Source organism: Cervus canadensis, chromosome 7, assembly GCF_019320065.1.
Source record: "Cervus canadensis isolate Bull #8, Minnesota chromosome 7, ASM1932006v1, whole genome shotgun sequence".
NCBI lineage: Eukaryota > Metazoa > Chordata > Mammalia > Artiodactyla > Cervidae > Cervus > Cervus canadensis.
The window spans coordinates 8,387,089-8,406,029 of NC_057392.1; the positions used below are offsets into that span (position 1 = coordinate 8,387,089).

General features: G+C 35.8%; 1 protein-coding gene across 12 annotated transcripts in view; it reads left to right on the forward strand.

The window, feature by feature from the left end:
* The window catches only part of CEP70 (centrosomal protein 70), a 242,652-nt gene that overhangs the window by 199,660 nt on the left and 24,051 nt on the right, over nucleotides 1-18,941 (forward strand). For 11 of the 12 annotated variants that reach the window (XM_043474277.1, XM_043474278.1, XM_043474274.1 and 8 more), the window contains 5 exons: nucleotides 3,779-3,948; nucleotides 6,475-6,531; nucleotides 14,732-14,816; nucleotides 14,942-15,030; nucleotides 16,508-16,582. In XM_043474277.1, the coding sequence (XP_043330212.1) occupies nucleotides 3,779-3,948; nucleotides 6,475-6,531; nucleotides 14,732-14,816; nucleotides 14,942-15,030; nucleotides 16,508-16,582 (476 nt within the window). The remainder of the gene's footprint in view (nucleotides 1-3,778; nucleotides 3,949-6,474; nucleotides 6,532-14,731; nucleotides 14,817-14,941; nucleotides 15,031-16,507; nucleotides 16,583-18,941) is intronic. The other variant, XM_043474280.1, reaches the window with a different exon arrangement.

Consider the following 18,941-nt stretch of genomic DNA (forward strand, 5'->3'; position numbering starts at 1 on the left):
CCTGGCAACCCACTCCAGTATTGCCTTGAGAATCCCCATGGACAGAGGAGCCTGGCAGGCTATAGTCTATAGGGTCACAAAGAGTCTGACATGACTGAAGTGACTTGGCACATGCATGGTAATTTTATCTTTCATTTTTTGAGGAACTGCCATACTCTTTTCCATAGTGGCTGTACCATTTACATTCCCACCAGCAATGCACAAGAATTCCAGTTTCTTCACATTCTTAGCCACACTTGTTGTTTTCTATTTTTGTTTTGTTTTTGTTAGTAGTAGCCATCCTAATGGGTGTGAAATGGTTTCTCATTGTGGTTTTAATTTGCATTTCTCTGATGGTTAGTGATGTTAAGCATCTTTTCAGGTGTTATTGGCTGTTTGTGTATCTCTTTTGAGAGAAATGTCTATTCAAGTCCTTTGCCCATTTTAAAATCAGACTTATGTTTTTGTTGAGTTGTAGGAGTTATTTATTCTGAGTATTGATTCCTTATCAGAAGTATGGGGTTGGCCAAAAAAGTTTGTTTGGGTTTTGTTCAGGTTTTCCTGTAAGATGGTGCAGCAAAACCTGAATGAACTTTTTGGCCAGTCCAATGTTATTTGCAAATATTTTTTCTCATTTTGTGAGTTGGCATTTTATTCTAGTGTTTTTCAGTGCACAAAAGTTTGAATTCTAATAAAGTCAAATTTATATATTTTTTTCTTTTGTTGCTTATGCTTTTGATGTCATAACCAAGAAATGGTTGTCAAATCCAATGTCATGAAGCTTTTGCCTTATGTTTTCTTCTGAGTTTTATAGTTTTAGCTCTTACCTTTAGAATTTTTATCCATTTTAAATTAACTTTTGTATGTGGTATAGGTAAGCATCCAACTTCATTTTTTTACATGTATACACCTAGTTTTCCCAACATTATTTGTTGAACAGAGCTTGTTCTTTTCCCATTGAATGATCTTGGCATGCTTGTTGAAAATAATTTGACTGTGGATATGCAGTATTATTTCTGGGGTATTCATTCTAATCCATTAGTCTATATGTCTTTAATGCCAGTACCACACAATTTTGATTACTTTGGCTTTGTAGTCACCTTTGAAATCAGGAAATGTGAGAGCTTTAACAAGATTGTTTTGGCTATGTGGGATCTCCTGAGGGTCTGAACTTTAGGATGAATTCCAGCAAATTGATTCAGTACATACATACTTTTTCATTATAGGTTATTACAAGATTTTGAATATAGTTCCCTGTGATATACAGTAGAACCTAGTTGTGTATCTATTTTATATATAGTGGTGTGTATCTGCTAGTCCCAAACTCCCAATTTACTCCTCACCCCCTACCCCTTTGGTAACCATTGGTTCATTTTCTCTCTTTGAGCCTGTTTCCATTTTTAAAATAAGTCCATTTATATAATATTTTAGATTCCACATGTAAGTGATATCACACTATATTTGTCTTTTCTGACTTTGCTTCTTTTAGTGTGATAATTTCTGGGTCCATCTGTGTTGTTGTAGATGACCTTATTTAATTCTTTTGTAAGTCTGAGTAGTATTCGATTGTGTGTGTGTGTATATATATGTGTGTGTGTGTATATATATATATATATCATAATCCATTCGTCTGTTGATGAGCATGTGTTGTTTCCATTTCTATTTCTGCAAAAAAAAGTCACTGGGGTTTTGATAGAGATTGCATTAAATCTGTAGACCACTTTGTATAGTATTGACATCTTAACAATATTAAGTCTTCCAGTCTGTGAACACAGGATATTTTCCTAGTAATTTCTGTCTTCCGTTTCCTTCACAACTTGTATAATATTCAGTGTATAATTCTTTTGCCTTTTTGCTTTATTCCTATTTTATTCTTTTTGATGCTACTATACATGGAATTGTTTTCTTAATTTTCTTTTTAAATTGTTCATTGTTAGCGTATAGACATAAAGTTGATTTTTTGCATTGACTTTATATTCTGGTACTTTCTGAATTCATTTATTCTAATGGGTTTTTGGGTTTTTTTTTTGGTGGACTCTTTAGGGTTTTCTGTGTTTCAGATCATGTCATCTGCAAAGAGATAATTTTACTTCTTCCTTTCCAACTTGAATGCCTTATATTTCTTCTTCTTGCCTAATTGCTCAGGCTAGGACTTCCAGTACTATATAGAACAGAAATGGTGAATGCAATTATCTTTGCATGGTTCCTAATCTTAGAGGAAAGGTTTTCAGTCTTTTAATGTTGAATATGATGTTTTCATAGATGGCTTTTGTTATGTTGAAGTAGTTTCCTTCTATTCCTAGTTTGAGTGTTTTTATCTTGAAAGGGCGTTGAACTTTGTCAGATGCTTTCTCTGCACTGATTGAGATTATCATGTGGTGTTTTTTTTTTTTTTTCTTTTATTTTGTTAATGTAGTATATTACATTTTTTTTTTCATATGTTGAACCATTCCTGCATTCCAGGAATAATCCTACTTGGTAATGGTGTATAATCCTTTTAATATGCTGCTTAGAATTTGGTTTACTAAACTCAGTTTGTTGCATTTTTTCATCATTATTTAAATGATGGGATATCGGTTTGTGGTTCTCTTTGCTTGTGTTGTCTGGTTTGGGTACTAGGGTAATGCTAACCTTATAGAATATCTTAGGAGAGATGCACGTGATTCTTTTATATCGTGCAACGTTGAAAATTTGAGCCATTCTAGTTTTAAGTCACTTGACTATAGATCTGCCTGGCTCAGGGTGGGGCTGAGGCAGAGAATAAACTCTGGGTGGTTACTGAGAGATGGTATGGTACCCAGAAGCTGAGTCTCCTTTTATCCCCTGAGGGTCTCTAAGTCTGTGCAAACTTGACACTATGGGTAGGAAAACATGTGCTTGGATGCGCACCCCTTCTGAAAGTAGTGTCTTAATATTTTGCAGATAGATGGGGATAGGGCTTCCCACTGAACTTTAAAAAAAAGTGTATTAATAATAATGATGGTGCTGCTGATAATGACCTTTCAAAGGACCTAGAGGGATGGAAGCCATGGTTGTTCATTTGCTTAGTTGTGTCTTACTCTTTGCAACCCCATGGACTGCAGCATGCCAGGCTTCCCTGTCCTTTACCATCTTCTGGAGCTTGCTCAAACTCATGTCCTTTGAGTTGGTGATGCCATCCAACCATCTCATCCTCTGTCGTCTCCTTCTCCTCCTGCCTTCAGTCTTTCCCAGCATCAGATTCTTTTAGGAAAACCAGGCCAGTGATAGTTCACTGAAGACAAGAGAGTATTCAGGATTTACATTCCCTTGCATAAATCTTGGGGATATATATTATTTCTTAACAAATTCCTGATTATGCTGAGTTTGCAGTCTCCCATATTACATGAATGCCTAAGTTAATTAAGCCATCTGAAATCCTGAATTGTCATTGGTCATTTAAGAATCTTAATTTTAATTCATGGTTCTTTTCAGCATCTTTAATATTGGCCCCTTCCTGATTATCATTTTCATCTAAACCTGTATATAAACTTAGTTTTACAAAGATTGAGTTCTTTTACTTATTACATATCCTTAAATGCACGCAAGTATAAACAATTTTTATCCCCATTTTACGCTGATTTTACTTGTTACAGTTTTTGCATTTATGATGTATCATTGTTCCTGGACCTTGTACCCATTTAAAAACAGCCTCCCTACTGAAGTTCTTGAATGAGACAGCATCATAGAAATTGTGAGGCTAGCTTCGTGTACAATATTGTTAGAACAGCATGTCTTAGATGTACATATTGTAATTTATTTTTTTAAAAATTTCTTACAGGCAAAATGTGAACATTATAAGAAAAAACGAATGGAGCAACAAGAGACTATTGCTGCTTTGCAGAAGGATATCTATAGGTTAACACAGGAAGAAGAAGAACGCATTATCACTCAAAATAGAGTGTTTTCTTATCTCTGCAAAAGAGTTCCGCATACCGTCTTGGATAAACAGTAATGTTTGCTACATAAATTGATATGTTGCTAGACTCTTCATTTTTTAAAAAATAGATTTCATCTTGGGTATGGTTTTATCTCTTAAACTGGTGGAATCTTTCTCTTCCTCTTCTCTGCCCTTTTTTTTTGTTTGTTTTAATGTCATTAACTTGGTGAAGAAAACGATTGGTTGTCCTGGAGAGGTACATGCTAGATTTGTCTATTTGCTTCCTTATTATGTTGTTTAATTTATTCTTCTGTCTCCTGTGTTCCCTTTAAACTGGAAGTTAAATCTAAATTCAGATGCAAGTATTTTTGGTGACATACTTCATAGGTGATAATTTATTCTTCTAATAATAACATATATGTCTAGTAGAGCTTCTCTCAGGGATGCTAAGATGGTTCAGGGGTTTAAATAGCAACAATCTGATCCTTCTCCTATAAAATTTCCCATCCTCTTCTCATCTGATGGTTTCGCTCATTGATCTTGTTTTCAATTCTGCTATCCCTTTTTTTCCTTTTTCCTTTTTTCTTGCTGGAGTTCTTCCATTAAGAAGAAGAACCTTTCCTGTTGAGTAGGGACTATCTGGTTGTCCTGTGTGGTTTGTTAGAGGGAAGGTAAGAGCAGTGCTCAGCTCCTTCATTTTAACTCTTATTTTTTAGAGTAAGCAGTTAATGATCGGTTGTAATAGTCTAGTTGGGAAATAACGCAGATCTATAAAGAAAAGAAAGAGATACTGCAGAGATGGACAGGAATTATCTATACCAATTGACTGTAGATGTTGAGAGAAGGAGAGAAGTCAAAGATAGCCAGATTTCAAGCTAGATTTGGAGAAAGGGACAGGAGGAGGATGGTTTATCTATGGATATGTACTTAGACATCTTCTGTCAGTCACATAGAGATATCATGCCTGTTGTTGTTTAGTTGCAAAGGTATGTCTGACTGTTTGCGACTCCACGGCCCTCCAGTTTCCTCTGTCCATGGGATTTCCTAGGCAAGAACACTGGGGTGGGTTACAATTTCCTTCTCCAGGGGATCTTCCTGACCCAGGGATCAAATCCACATCTCCTGCATTGCAGGTGGATTCTTTACTTCTCAGCCACTGGGGAAGCCCCATCAGACCTATAGTTAGAAAGGCCCAACTCCATAGAGCTTTAAAGTTTAGACAGAGAAAGAAAAGGCGAAGAGGAGTTACGTTTGGGTGTCAGGCTAACTGAGGAACAAGAATGTTTGAAGGGGAGGGTGGTGAGAAGTTTTATATGCCACCTCATCAGTTTGTGTTTGTCTTCTTATTGTCTTATTTGCTCAATTGCTGGTTTGACACGTAGTAAGTCTTCCTTATAAGTTTATTGACGGTAGAGGTAATAGTCATTCAGAATGAATGAAGTTTGTCATGCAGGAAAAATAGAAATGGGATAGTAGCATTGGGGAAGGAGGGAGGTGAGAGGGTTTGTAAAGTATATAAAGGAAATTAAAGCATATTTGCAGAATAATATGAAAGCTGGTATGTGTTGGCATGGGGAAAGTTGAAGGGAAAGAATAATGCAGAAAGTTATGATATTAAAAGCACAAATGGTTGAATTAGTTCTGAAAAAGGAGATGGGTGAGTAATTTTCCCAAGACAAGAGTGAAATACTAAAAATTTTTGCTTTAAAAAGAATAGTATGTGAAAGTGTAGTGTTATTTTATTTTTCTTTGAGAATTTTTTTAAATTAGAAAAGCACTGAATGCCTACAAAAATTCAAACAATGTAAAAGTATATAAAATAATGTATTATAAACCTGCTTACTTCTCCTAATTCCATATCCTGGAGATAACCACTTTTTACAGTTTGGTTTATGTTCTTCCAAATGTTTCACGGCAATAGTGCTGTTGACTTTTTAGGTGGGACCATTCTTCATTGTAGGGCATGATGAGCATTCATTTGTTCATTAATGAACTTTTAAGCATCCTTGCTCCCTCCCCAGCTATTCAGTGTGACAACCAGTACCATCCCCCAGTTCGGGTAATATTATCCCTCAGTTAAGAAGCCATATAGTTCATTTTCAGTACATAGACTCATAAATACACCTACTTTCTTAAAAAAAAAATAGTTTTACATTTGGCTATGCAACATTAATTTTTTCCTACAAATTTACATTACCTCTTCTAATGCCTCCTCATTTTCTATAATATGGATGTGCCATTATTTAACTTTTCCCTTGTTGAAGAATGTTTAGATTGTATCTGAGTTTTCACTCATAATGCATTGAACAACTTTGTTCATCTTAAGTTATAGCCTTGGGCAAATGTTTCTGTGGGAGTGATTGTTAAAGGTAGACCTGTTTGATCAAGGAGAATCTATATTTAATATGTTGAGATTTAATGTCTGTGGTTATTTAAAAATGTATACATTAAAATTAAAATATATGGGATACTTCTGGCAAAAATCACTTAAATTGTTTATGAATTTGCAAATATTTATCAGTATAATTTGAAATTGAATAGAGACAATAGTAAATGTTCCAATACCACATTTTGAAAATAACTCATCTGTTTTCTAGGTTGCTTTGCCTTATTGATTACTATGAATCTAAAATTAGAAAATTTCATAAACAAAGGTATGACTTGTCCTGTATTAAAATTTTAAAAGTAATTATCAAGTTGTGAATTACGACAAAAGCTCTTATGGCCTTTTGAAACATTAAATACATTTTGAAAATCTACTGGATATGTGTATAATTTACCTAATATGTAACTATAAATTCCTTTTTATAAAGAATATTTAAGACTGTACTTTACCACTTCTGTTGAAATTCATTGTTGCATTTATATTAAAATATGTATATTTAGTAATCATTAAGTATTGGTCACAGATGAAATAGTATTTTTATTTTGTTGAGGTATTATGAGGTATTATGTTCTACTGATGTCATCTAGCCACTAGATAGTTACTGAGTATATCAACACAGTGTGTAGGATTGGATTAACTTCCTGCCAAAATACAGCCTAATTAATTAGTTTGCAGATTTATGAGATAAAAACATTATAGTGCAAAATCAAGTATATAGAATAAAGCACAGTTATCATCTCTGATTAAAGAAATAAGGGTAAAATTTTAAATAATGGTCTTTGATTAACCAAAAATAGCTCAAAGATATCTAAGGCCAAATAATCTAAAGTGCTTTAATATAAATATCTAAGGCCTTTAATATGAAAGCTGTTTTGTTTCACTGTTTATAAATGGAACAGTTCTTTTAACAAATATTTACCTAAGCACCTACTTTCTGTTGTGTTCTGTTGAACAGATAAAATAGATAAACATTAAGTAACTTCAGGGACGTTCTCTTTTCAAATGAAGCTGTCTTTTAAGATGATAGACATGGTGTTAGATTCTGTAGAGATAGGAAAATGTTTTGAACATGATTCTCACCTAGGAGTTTGCAATCTAGTAAAGGAGATTAAATGTAAACACATTAATAGTTAAGAAAAATAATGTGAGACTTAAAAGAGCCTAATATATAGTGTCACAATAAAAGTAATTACTTAAAACTGTACAGTCAGTCAGTAATACAGGAGTTGATAACAGGAATAAATTGGTTTTGGATGGGGTAAACAGGGAAGCCATTACAAAACAGATGGGGGTTGTGCTTGAGCTTGAATAAGTACAATTTGGGAAAGCAGAAAGGAAAAAAAAAAAGACTGCTTGTATGCTATGAGCAAAAGTTCATAGATGGAAAAGAGTAGGCTTTTTAATGGCACTATAATTAAGCCAATTTCTCTGAACTTTAAGGGATTTGTTGATATATTCATAGATAGAGGTAGTAACCTATGGAGAGCAGTCATTCCCATGGAGGACCAAGAGTAAGCTATAAATGAACAACAAGACATCATTGGCCTTGGAAAGAAGGAAGGTACTGTTTCCTTTGATACAGAAAACCTGGGTGATGGAGTTGTAAGTATGTATATTATGGTTCTAGCAAGAAACAGAACCAGTAGAATGTACACTTATATACAGAGAGTGAATTGTCTTAAAGAAATAGGTTCATGTGATTGTGAAGCTGGCAAGTCTGAAATCTGTGAGGCTGGCATGCAAGCTGGAGACCCAGGGAAGAGTTGATGTTGCAGTGTTGAGGCTGAAGGCAATCTGGAGGCAGAATACCTCTCTTCTTGGAGGTTTCAGTCTTTCCTTCTAAGGTCTTTAATTGCACAAGGCTCACAGAGTTGGACATGACTGAAGCGACTCGGCATGCATGCATGCACCCACATTGTGAAGGGTAATCTGCTTTATTCAAAGTCTATTGATGTAAATGTTTGTCACATTTAAAAAATAACCCCATGGCAGTGTTTAGACTGGTGTTTAACCAAATAGCAGGGCACCATAGTCTCCTAAGTTCACACTAAAATGAACAATCACAGTATGTCAGAGTAAAGAGAAGCAAAATGAAGAATTTCATAGCTTGAGAGGTTATAGATTGGTGTGCTCACAGAAAATCAAAAATGAGTAAAGCAGGTTAGGTGGGAACTGTGCCAAACTGGAGAGCTGTCTTAAGAGGCCATTTATTATATACTCTAGCCAGTTGATGCCATGCAGTAATGGGAGCCCAATAGCTAAATCTGCTTTTTTGAGAAGTTAGAAGGTTAGGTTTATAAATGAAAGCAGATTTTTAATGTTTGCAATTAAAACTGAGTTCTCTTAAAAGTATTATATGGTCCAGACTGAATATTATCTGCAACCTTTACTCTATATCTTTAATAAATTCTAATGTAGATTCAGGAGTTGGATGACTTTTTTCCTGTAAAGGGCCAGACTGTATTTTAGGCGTTTTAATCTGAATAGTCTCTCACAACTGCTCAACTCTGTTACAGCATGAAACCAGCCACAGACAGTAAGTAAATGAATTGACATGTCCATTTTCCATAAAACATTAATGAAAAAAAAACCTGCTGGCTGTGGCCCACAGGCAGCAGATTGCTGACCCCCAATCTAGTTGATGAAGAGAGCATTTGGGATTTGAATTCAGAGTAGAGAAGATTTAGTGTAGCCATCTTTGAAATGTCTCAGGTAGAATGTGGTGTGAGAGATTGCCTCTGAAGTTATGTAAACTGGGGTCCTCTAACTAAAAATAATAAAAGGACTGAGGCTGTTGCAGGTGTTGTTGAATTTGGTTGTCATGAGTTTATAGTGAACATCTGGGATTGAGGAATGAAATCTTGAGGGAAAAGAATTACTTTTTTGCTTAACAATCCCAACATCATTGGACTAACTAAAGTGAAGTACTTTGGCTTGTACAAATTATGCCTAGGTCAGATACTTGGATTGAATGTCTCCCAGTTCAGTTCAGTTCAATTCAGTCACTCAGTCGTGTCCGACTGTTTGCAACCCCATGAACCGCAGCACGCCAGACCTCCCTGTCCATCACCAGCTCCCAGAGTCCACCCAAACCCATGTCCATTGAGTTGGAGATGCCATCCAACCATCTCATCCTCTGTTGTCCCCTTCTCCTGCCCTCAGTCTTTCCCAGCATCAGGGTCTTTTCAAATGAGTCAGCTCTAAAGGGAGAAAAGATACAGGAAGAAAATAGGGACTGTGTTATACACAATATTCTCACAGATGAAAAAGTAGAAGTCATTTATACTTTGCAGTGATGAAGAGTCTGTCCTAAGGAGAGGGTTTTTCATAGTTCATTGAATGAACAAAACTTAACAGTCTCTTATTTTCTAAGAGTAAATAACTTGATAGAGAGATTGTAGCAACTTCAAGGTGGATTTTGAGATGTACTAGTAGGATATTCAGAGAAGGCAATGGTAACCCACTCCAGTACTCTTGCCTGGAAAATCCCATGGGCAGAGGAGCCTGGTGGGCTGCAGTCCATGGGGTCGTGAAGAGTCAGACATGACTGAGCGACTTCACTTTCACTTTTCACTTTTATGCATTGGAGAAGGAAATGGCAACCCACTCCAGTGTTCTTGCCTGGAGAATCCCAGGGACGGCGGAACCTGGTGAGCTGCCGTCTAAGGGGTCGCACAGAGTTGGACACGACTGAAGCAACTTAGCAGCAGCAGCAGCAGCAGGATATTAGTATCACCTGAAGAAGCAGGCGAACTCTAAAAAGAGGGTGTAAGAATTAACTGACAAGTATTATATTACTTGAAAGAAGTGAAAGAGAAGAGAAAATGAAGGAAGATGGGTTATGTTTGGAGGTCTAAGTGGGATAAAGGAGGCACGGGAGAAGGATGTATATACCTGTAGAGCTCAGGGAGCAAGACAAAAGAAGAAGACAGATGGAACATGGCCTCTTGCAGAGGTAGAAGCACTCTGCTTAACACCCTTTTTTAAAGGGCAGTGTTGTCCAAAGTTTTTCTCATCATGAAACACAGAAAGTGATGTTTGTATGCCACACTGGGGTAATTGGCTCAAGAACTCTGGCCAGTTGTCTTGAGTGCTTGGCATATTTGTAGTATCTTGGCACAGCACACCTATGGCACACCATCTGGACCCTCTACTTTAGGGCACAGGCTTGAGAAGGCCTCCAGAGAGCTTGTGAAAGGCAGTTTCTGGATACTATGGACTGGTTTTCCTTTCTTCCTCCATACATGAGAAAACTCTGGGAAAGCAGAGGTAGCCTCACTCAAGGCAGCAGAAATTTGAATGCAAGTATTAAGCAGTTGGAAGTCTTAGAAAACTGCAAACATGCTACAGTTTCTGAAACAGAGGAAAAGTAAGTTTTAAAATGATAGGTTCTCAGCTCTTACTTTACCTATTTTTCTTTACCCAGTGTTAATATATCAACATACATTACATGGAATATATTGCTAGCTTTTTCTATTAGTATTTCCCTGGCTTGGTAGATAGGATTAAAGAACCAAGAAAAGTAACATAGGAATAACAACTACTAGACTCAGATTGAGTTTCTTCTGAGATGTTGGAGACATTTGAAAAGTTACCCCAGGGAAAATAGCTCTATAATGAATTAGTAAAGTGAAGTCTCCTTGTCTAATTCCATCCTTCTCTTTAGATAGAAAATTTTTAAGTGGTGTTGCGAAATGGAAGCAGGTAACTTTGAGGTTCACCTCTGATTGAACATGATTCGGATTAGGGAAGAAAATAAAATATAAGATTTCTCTAGTTTTGCTCTTTCTCTGTACCCCCAAGAAGCATACTGTTCAACACTGGGTCCCTCCTGGGGCTTCTGGAAGCCATTCAAGAAAGGGTGGGAGGAATTTGGCTGTGGGGATCCCATGTCCAAATGAGAATTGTGGACGTTTAAAGTTATTATGTTTTTACTTCAAGAAAACCACAAAATCTGTCAATGCTAAATAAAGGACTCTAGGAAAATAAAGTGAGGATTCTTTACTGAAGCTCATTTCCTTTTAGGTCTGCATAAATTTAAAATTGGTCTCCTCTACTATATATATGTGTTAGGTTTCTCTTTAGAGAAAAAGATAGCCATAATGGCAGGTATTTTCGAGTGTATATAGGGAATGATCTGAGTACACACGCGTTGAAGCCAGAGAGATTTCAGTTTGAGTCTCATCAGTACTGCTTACTATTTGAGAGACTTTGAGCAAATTTAAATAACTTCTCTAAATATTCCTCACCTAATAAATTGAAATAGTTTATATAATACATCTATCTTGTTTAGTGGCTGAGTCGTGTCCAACTCTTTGCGACCCCATGGACTGTAGCCAGCCAGGCTCCTCTGTCCATGGGGTTATCCAGGCAAGATTACTGGAGTGGGTGCCGTTTCCTTCTCCATACATCTATCTGAGTACTTTTTATATAGAAGCTACCCAGTATCCTTATTTGGTCATGGTCATTTGTTAAAGACTAGCATGTTTTAGAAGGTCTGAGAGAACGGTTAGTACAGCTGTCTTGAATAGAAATGTCATGAAAACCACATATATAATTTTGCATTTATACATGTCCTGTATAATTTTAACAACTGAATTCATGACATTCACAGTCTGTTTCAAAAAACTGACGGATTTCCAATATGTCTTATACAGTATAGCAAAGCAATGAGAAATGTCAGTCTTTTAAAAATCCTAGTAAATCTAAATTTCTGATGTTTCAGAGCTACATTCTGTTGTGGAAAAATGAAAAAGGTTGTTTCATGTCTTGGTGAAATTCTTTGATAGATATGTAAAAAAATTCAAAGATGTGCCATAAGTCAGATTTTTTTTTAAAGCCTCCAGTTGTCAACATTTCTTAATAAATCTGGAGGTCCTCTGATGACAGAACATCCCCACAGTGTTAATTGAGCATTTGATTCATCTAAAAATAAATGTAATTTTTAAATTAAATCAGTTGCTCTTTGGTATTATAAGAAAGGTCTTGAATTCTCCAGGCAGTTGTTTGTGGGCTTAAGTGAAGATCTTTCCTTTTTTTATAAAAATGTTTTAGTTATTTTCTCATAATTTTGCAGCAAAATTTTCATAGAAAGTAATTTATTTCATGTAAGAATAGTTTCTATTTTTGTGTAAGACCTCAAAATGGTTTGTTGCTAGCCAAAGTTATAAGCTCAGATTTTGCTAAAACTTACTTTAGAAGTTTTTTTTGTGTGGTTAATTTTGATTTTTGTGACTTTGATTCTCTTGACTGTTGAAAGGAAATTTCTTAATGTATCTATTATGTATTTGCTGAAAATACTTTCCTATCGTTATTTACTTTATTCTCCTAAAACATTTTTTATTTAACGACTTTTAAAAATAACAACTTTATTGAGAATAACTCAACATGCCATAAAATTCACCATTTTAAAGTATATGATTGAGTAGTTTTAGAATATTCACAAATTATGTCACCATCTCTGCTATCAGTTTTAGAACATGGGCATCATCCACTGAGAAACAGAAAACGCCATACCCATTAGCAGTCACTCTCTGCCCTGAGCCCCTCTTTTGCTGCAACCCAACATCACAAAATATGCAATTCCATTTACATGAAATGTCCAGAATATGCAATTCATAAAAAAAAAGAAAATAGATGAGTAGTTGCCTAGGAATTGGATTGTGGTGGAGTAGGGACTCAGGGTAGAGAGTAAATGGAAAGTAATTGCTGATGGGATGGTGTTTCTCCATGGGTGATGAACATGTTCTAAAATTGATTGTGGAGGGACTTCCCTGGTGCTCCAGTGGTTAAGACTCCCTGCTTCCAATATAGGGTGCATGGATTTGGTCCCTGGTTGGGGAACTAAAATCCCACGTGCTGCATGGCATGGCCAGAATATAAATAAAATTGATTGTGGAGATAGTGATACAACTTTATGAATATCCTAAAGTGATATCTCAAAGGACTAATGATTAGTGTCTTATATATGTTTACTGTCTATTTGCATATCTTGTTTTGGGGAAATGCCTACTGATGTCCTTTGCCCATTTTTAAATGGAGATTTTTGTCTTTTTGTCAAATTATGAGTTATTTGTTAATTCTGGATACAAGTTCTTTATCAGGTTTGCAAATATTTTACCCTATTGTGTAAATTTTCTTTTTTTTTTCCCCCTGGATGATGTCCTTTGAAGCTCAGAAGTGTTTTGCTTTTCTTAAAGTCCTGTTTATCTGTTTTTTATTTTTCTTTCATCTCTTCTGAACCAACAGCTTTTCCAATTTGTTCTGCAGTAAATTATGTAGCATTCATTAGGAAATTTATAACACATTCTTTCAGTCTCTTTTGTTTACTGTTTCAGTTATTTTACTGTCTCAGATGTTATCTCCACTTGATTTTTTAAAGAATCTGTCCATAATTTTTAAACTAAAAGCCTTAGTTCTTATAATTAAAATAATAAATATATCAATTATCAATTATGATTTATATAGGTATCTCCATAAATATAGTATCAGAATAAACACTGTTATATTGGTATCATTCTGATTGAATCAATCCATTGATCCTGACTAGACTGGTGGTGAGTTTGTATTAATATACAGTACTACAAACCACACACACACACAGTGTACAACCCAGGCTGCAACATTAATACCTTAACATGATGCATCAAAGTGGAAGGTAGTCCTGAACAATAAAGTTGTGTTTAACAGAAGAATATTTTGCACTGCTTCACCTTTAAAATTTTAATTAAAATGAAATAAAAGTCTAGTTCTTCAGTTGTACTAGCCATATTTCAAGCACTCATTGCCTGTATATACCTAGTGTTTACTGTCTTGGACAGCCCAGTATTAATGTTATCAGTTTTAAAAAACATTAATATTGATTTGATAGTACTTTGTAGCTCACACAATGTTTTGATGTCTTTTATTTACTTTTAAAACCAATTTTGTGAGGTAGATGTGATAGAAATTATCTCTGTTCTACAGATGAGAAGAAAAATTCTGAGAGACTGACTTACCCAAATAATACAACTCGTTAATGAAGGTGTCAAGACTTAATCAGGGCCACTAAATTTGTGGCCTTGTCCACTTACACTCAGTATTTTTTGATATAGTTTTTTGTGATCTAAAAGTACTGGAAGGAGAAAACAATATTCTTTGTTCATTCAACAAGTGTTTTTCTACTCCTCCTTAAGCCCCGTATTCTGGGCAGTGAGATACAGTGGTGAGCAAGACAGACAAACTTCTGGTTTGCATGGATCTTAAATTCCAGTTAAGGCATTAGTGAACAAATGTATACTGTAGTACTAGTTAGTAAGTAGTATGTTCTATTACAATTTTCTGTAAGAATAAGTAGGAAATTTGGTTTAAGTTTTAGTTTATGTTGAGGTTACCAAGCCCTTATTGTATTGATTTAATTTTTGTTAGCTAAATTTTTTTTTTCCTTTGGAGATAATTTTTTCATAAATACTACATTTATTTTTTCATAGACAATATAAAGAAGATGAAAGTCAGTCAGAAGAAGAAGATTATAGAAGCCTGAGTGCTTCACCAACTTACAACGGCCTTCTAATGGTATGGGGGACTATCTGATTGATAAATGCTTTTTAATAAAGTAAAATAATAATTAATCTCTTAGGAAAGTTAACTGGTTTTTTTTTTTCCTTATGTTTTTTAACTGTTTATTAACTATGTTGCAGTCATTACAGAATCAACTCAAGGAATCAAAATCTAAGATAGATGTACTTTTAAGTGAAAAGCTGAATCTTCAAAAAGATTTGGAAGCCAGGTGAGAGAAACTTGTCATTTTTATTTAATGTTTATTTAAGCAAATAGTGGGATTTTGAATGTTAAATCAGTCATCCTATCCCCTTTACTCTAAAACTAATGTTGGGGACCTCATATTTGTATACTCATTTTCATCATTAGTCTCTCATATGATAGAAAGAACAAAAATAAATATGTAAGCAAGGGGAATGAGAAAATAGGAAGAAGATTAAACTGGCTAGGAACTCAGAATAGATTTAGCCTATGCCAGTAGGTTTCCCTTTCACAAACTATTTTTAATTTTTTTCCAAATTACTTTAGAATGTCTTATTTCATCATATACATGTGTTGTGGGAAGGGAGAAAAGTTTTAAAGTTTAAATGGCATACAACAGAAAGGTTTATTTATATACAAGCATATTACCACAGAAGGAAGGCACTCTACATGTTGACAGAAAGTAATAATGAATGTACACTGTTGAGACTTTTTTCGTTCATTAAATATTGTTGGATACCTATTGTAAGTTAGACATGGTCCTAAGTTCTGATATCATATATAACAAAAAAAAACCAAATATCTTGTTCTTGTAAAGCTTATACTTCAATGGAGAGGAAACTGATACCTACAATAAAAACCATTTCTGTAAGGCTTAAAAGCCTGCCACATAGTAATGTGTAAATTTATGGTTATGTAAATATGAGGGGAAAATTTGTAAAACATGCATGGGAATAATGAACAATGAATTTGGGCTAGTGGTTACCTGTGGTATGGGAAGTGAAAGTGAAAGTTGCTCAGTCGTGTCTGACTCTTTGTGACCTCATGGACTATGCAGTCCATGGAATTCTCCAGACCAGAATGCTGGAGTGGGTAGCCGTTCCCTTCTCCAGGGGATCTTTCCAAACTAGGGATCAAACCCAAGTCTCCCTCATTACAGGCAGATTCTTTACCATCTAAGCCACAAGGGAAGCCCTAGAATATTGGAATGGGTAGCCTATCCCTTCTTCAGTGGATCTTCCCAACGCAGGAGTCGAACTGGGGTCTCCTGCATTGCAGATGGATTCTTTACCAGCTGAACCACCAGGGAAGCCCGTGGTATGGGAAGGAGAGAGCAATGGCTATAATTAGGGACACGGAGTTTGAGGTACCTGTATAAGGTTTTAGTTAAAAGATTTTAAACAGTTTACTACTCAGCTTTGATAAAGCTTGAGGCATGGACACACCACTATTTGTTTTACTCTATTCTTGTTTGTGCATTTGAGATAATTCACTATTAAAGCAAGTAATAGGTTAATAACAATAAAAGTGGGTAGAAAGTTTTGAATAGGGGATGCGCAGAAGAAATCCAGTGGCCAATAAATACCTCATTAGCAGTTATGAAGTATTTTAAGAATTTTTAAGCATATTTGTGACAAGTAATAGAGTATACTTTATTATTATTAAATATCTTTATAGTTTTATTAAATAAATTGAATGTGTTCAACATGATTTATTTTCTACAGGCCTACACAGCATGAATTAAGACTTTATAAACAACAAGTGAAGAAACTGGAGAAAGCCCTTAAGAAAAACGTCAAGTAATTATATTTTACCATAGTTACAAATTTGTTAGGATTTTATATCTTATTATTTATTTTTATTAACCTGTCAACTTACCTCATAGTGGCTGTGGCTTAAAATTACCAGGTTGATGGGCAACGGTGGGGGAGAGGGGCAGGGCGTGTGGAGAAGACTTTTAAAAGGGATATTTCTGGTTCCACAGTTTAAAATGTTCCTACTGTAATGGATTTGGCTATACATTCATTTTAAATAAGAACACAGAAAAGGTAATTGTCTGATATAAAAGGCAAAGATTTTAATTAGTTGACTTTGGAAGTCATGGAGAAATTGTAAGAGAATCATTGAAATTAGAGGTGACAAGGCCCAAATTTTTGTTGGTGGTAGTGATGACCTGAATAATACATAGCCTTATCATATTTTAAAACTTAAAGTATCAGAATGAATGCAGTGAGCCATTCGTATCCACCACTTCTCTTTTATGACTTTGAAAAGCACATACAGGAATTTCAGCAAGTTGGTCCTCAAATAGTGATAGTATTTTCTGAAGATGCTATGTCTACTCTTTGATTCAAGGGAATGGGACTTGAAGTAGTGTGGTGAGCATGGGGATGAAATATTTTAAAAATGGTATGAGTTAATATATGCATTAGATGTATTAAATCAGTTATATTAGCCTATGTTGATTCAATTTTCAGTGACAGCTGCATTTCCTTTTTCTTTATGGTAACACATGCCACAGTGAAAGGCAAGTATTCTGGCCATCCAGGAATTACATATTGAGTTAAGATAGTAGGGAAGGAAAACTAAAAAATAAAAGAGAAATGGAAGGTTCAGAAAGGTTGCTTTCATTCATTCAATTAATATTTTTTCCCTTCCTACTATTGCTTAACATTTTAGGTACTTATAGTACCTCTTCCTTGGAGAAGGCAATGGCACCCCACTCCAGCACTCTTGCCTGGAAAATCCCATGGACGGAGGAGCCTGGTAGGCTATGGTCCATGGGGTCGCTAGGAGTCGGACACGACTGAGCGACTTCCCTTTCAGTTTTCACTTTCATGCATTGGAGAAGGAAATGGCAACCCACTCCAATGTTCTTGCCTGGAGAATCCCAGGGACGGGGGGAGCCTGGTGGGCTGCCGTCTAATGGGTCGCACAGAGTGGGACACGACTGAAGCGAGTTAGCAGCAGCAGCAGCACCTCTTCCTATCTGTTTGGCATTCTAGATACTGAAATTACAGTGATAAACCAAAAAGAAAGGTTCCTGTTCTCATGAAGCTTATGTAAAGGGCAATGAAAAAAAATAAGACAATTTTGATATAGTATAGGTGAAAATGTGTTAGTCGCTCAGTTGTGGCCAACTCTTTGTGACCCCATGGACTGTAGCCCACCAGGCTCCTTTGTCTATGGGGGTTTTCCAGGCAAGAATGCTGGAGTGGGTAGCCATTCCCTTCTCCGGGGGATCTTCCTGACCTAGGTCTCCTGTATTGCAGGCAGATTCTTTACCATCTGAGCCAACAGGGGAGCCCATATAGTGTAAATACCAAAGGTAAAATAGTGTGAGGGTTGCTATTGCACAAGTTTGGACAAGAGCTGGTGGTGACATGGTCAAAAGTGGCAGGAGTGGAGGTGGTAAGAAGTGTTTGGAATATTGGAGGTAGAACTTGGTGATCAGACTTGGTGATGGATTGATGATGGATTAGGGGTATAGGCAGTTGAGGGGGAAAAGATTAAGACTCAAAAAGATAAACTTAATCAGGACTGATTTTTAGTCCTGAATAACGAAGTAGTTGTTGGAACATTAACTGAGATAGGAAAATTGGTTAAGGAGCAGCTGAGAAGAGGAATATGTAAGGTGGACCAAAAGTCAGAGGAGAAAGTGTAGAGGAGGAAAGCTTCACAACCTTCTTAGGGTCTCTGGCTGGCCTGAAAATTAAACTGACACAGATTAACATGAAAAAAGTATAAATTTATTTAATGTAAGTTTTACCTGACCTGAGAAGAAAGGAAGACTTGAAGAAACAGTTAAGCCTGAGCATTTTAATACTAGGTTTGATGAAGAGTGAGTGGAAAGTTGGAAAATGTAATAGTACAAGAGGGTATAAGCTGAGGGTAATAAACTGGGGAAAGTTTGGATTTCCCTTCTTCAGAGATGAAGATGCTTATTTGTCCTGGAGTACAAGGAGGGCAGCTTGTTACCCTCCTTGAGGGTACCCTCACATGAGGATCTCCTGGTCTGCTTCAGGGAAAAGGGGGGAGGTCAGAGAGTTCTTCCTGTACGTATCAATTCTCAAATTCCTTCTGTTTAAAACATTTCTTATGTCAAAATGACATGTTTTGTTTTTGTTTTGGCCACACCATGTTGCTTGTGGGGTCTCA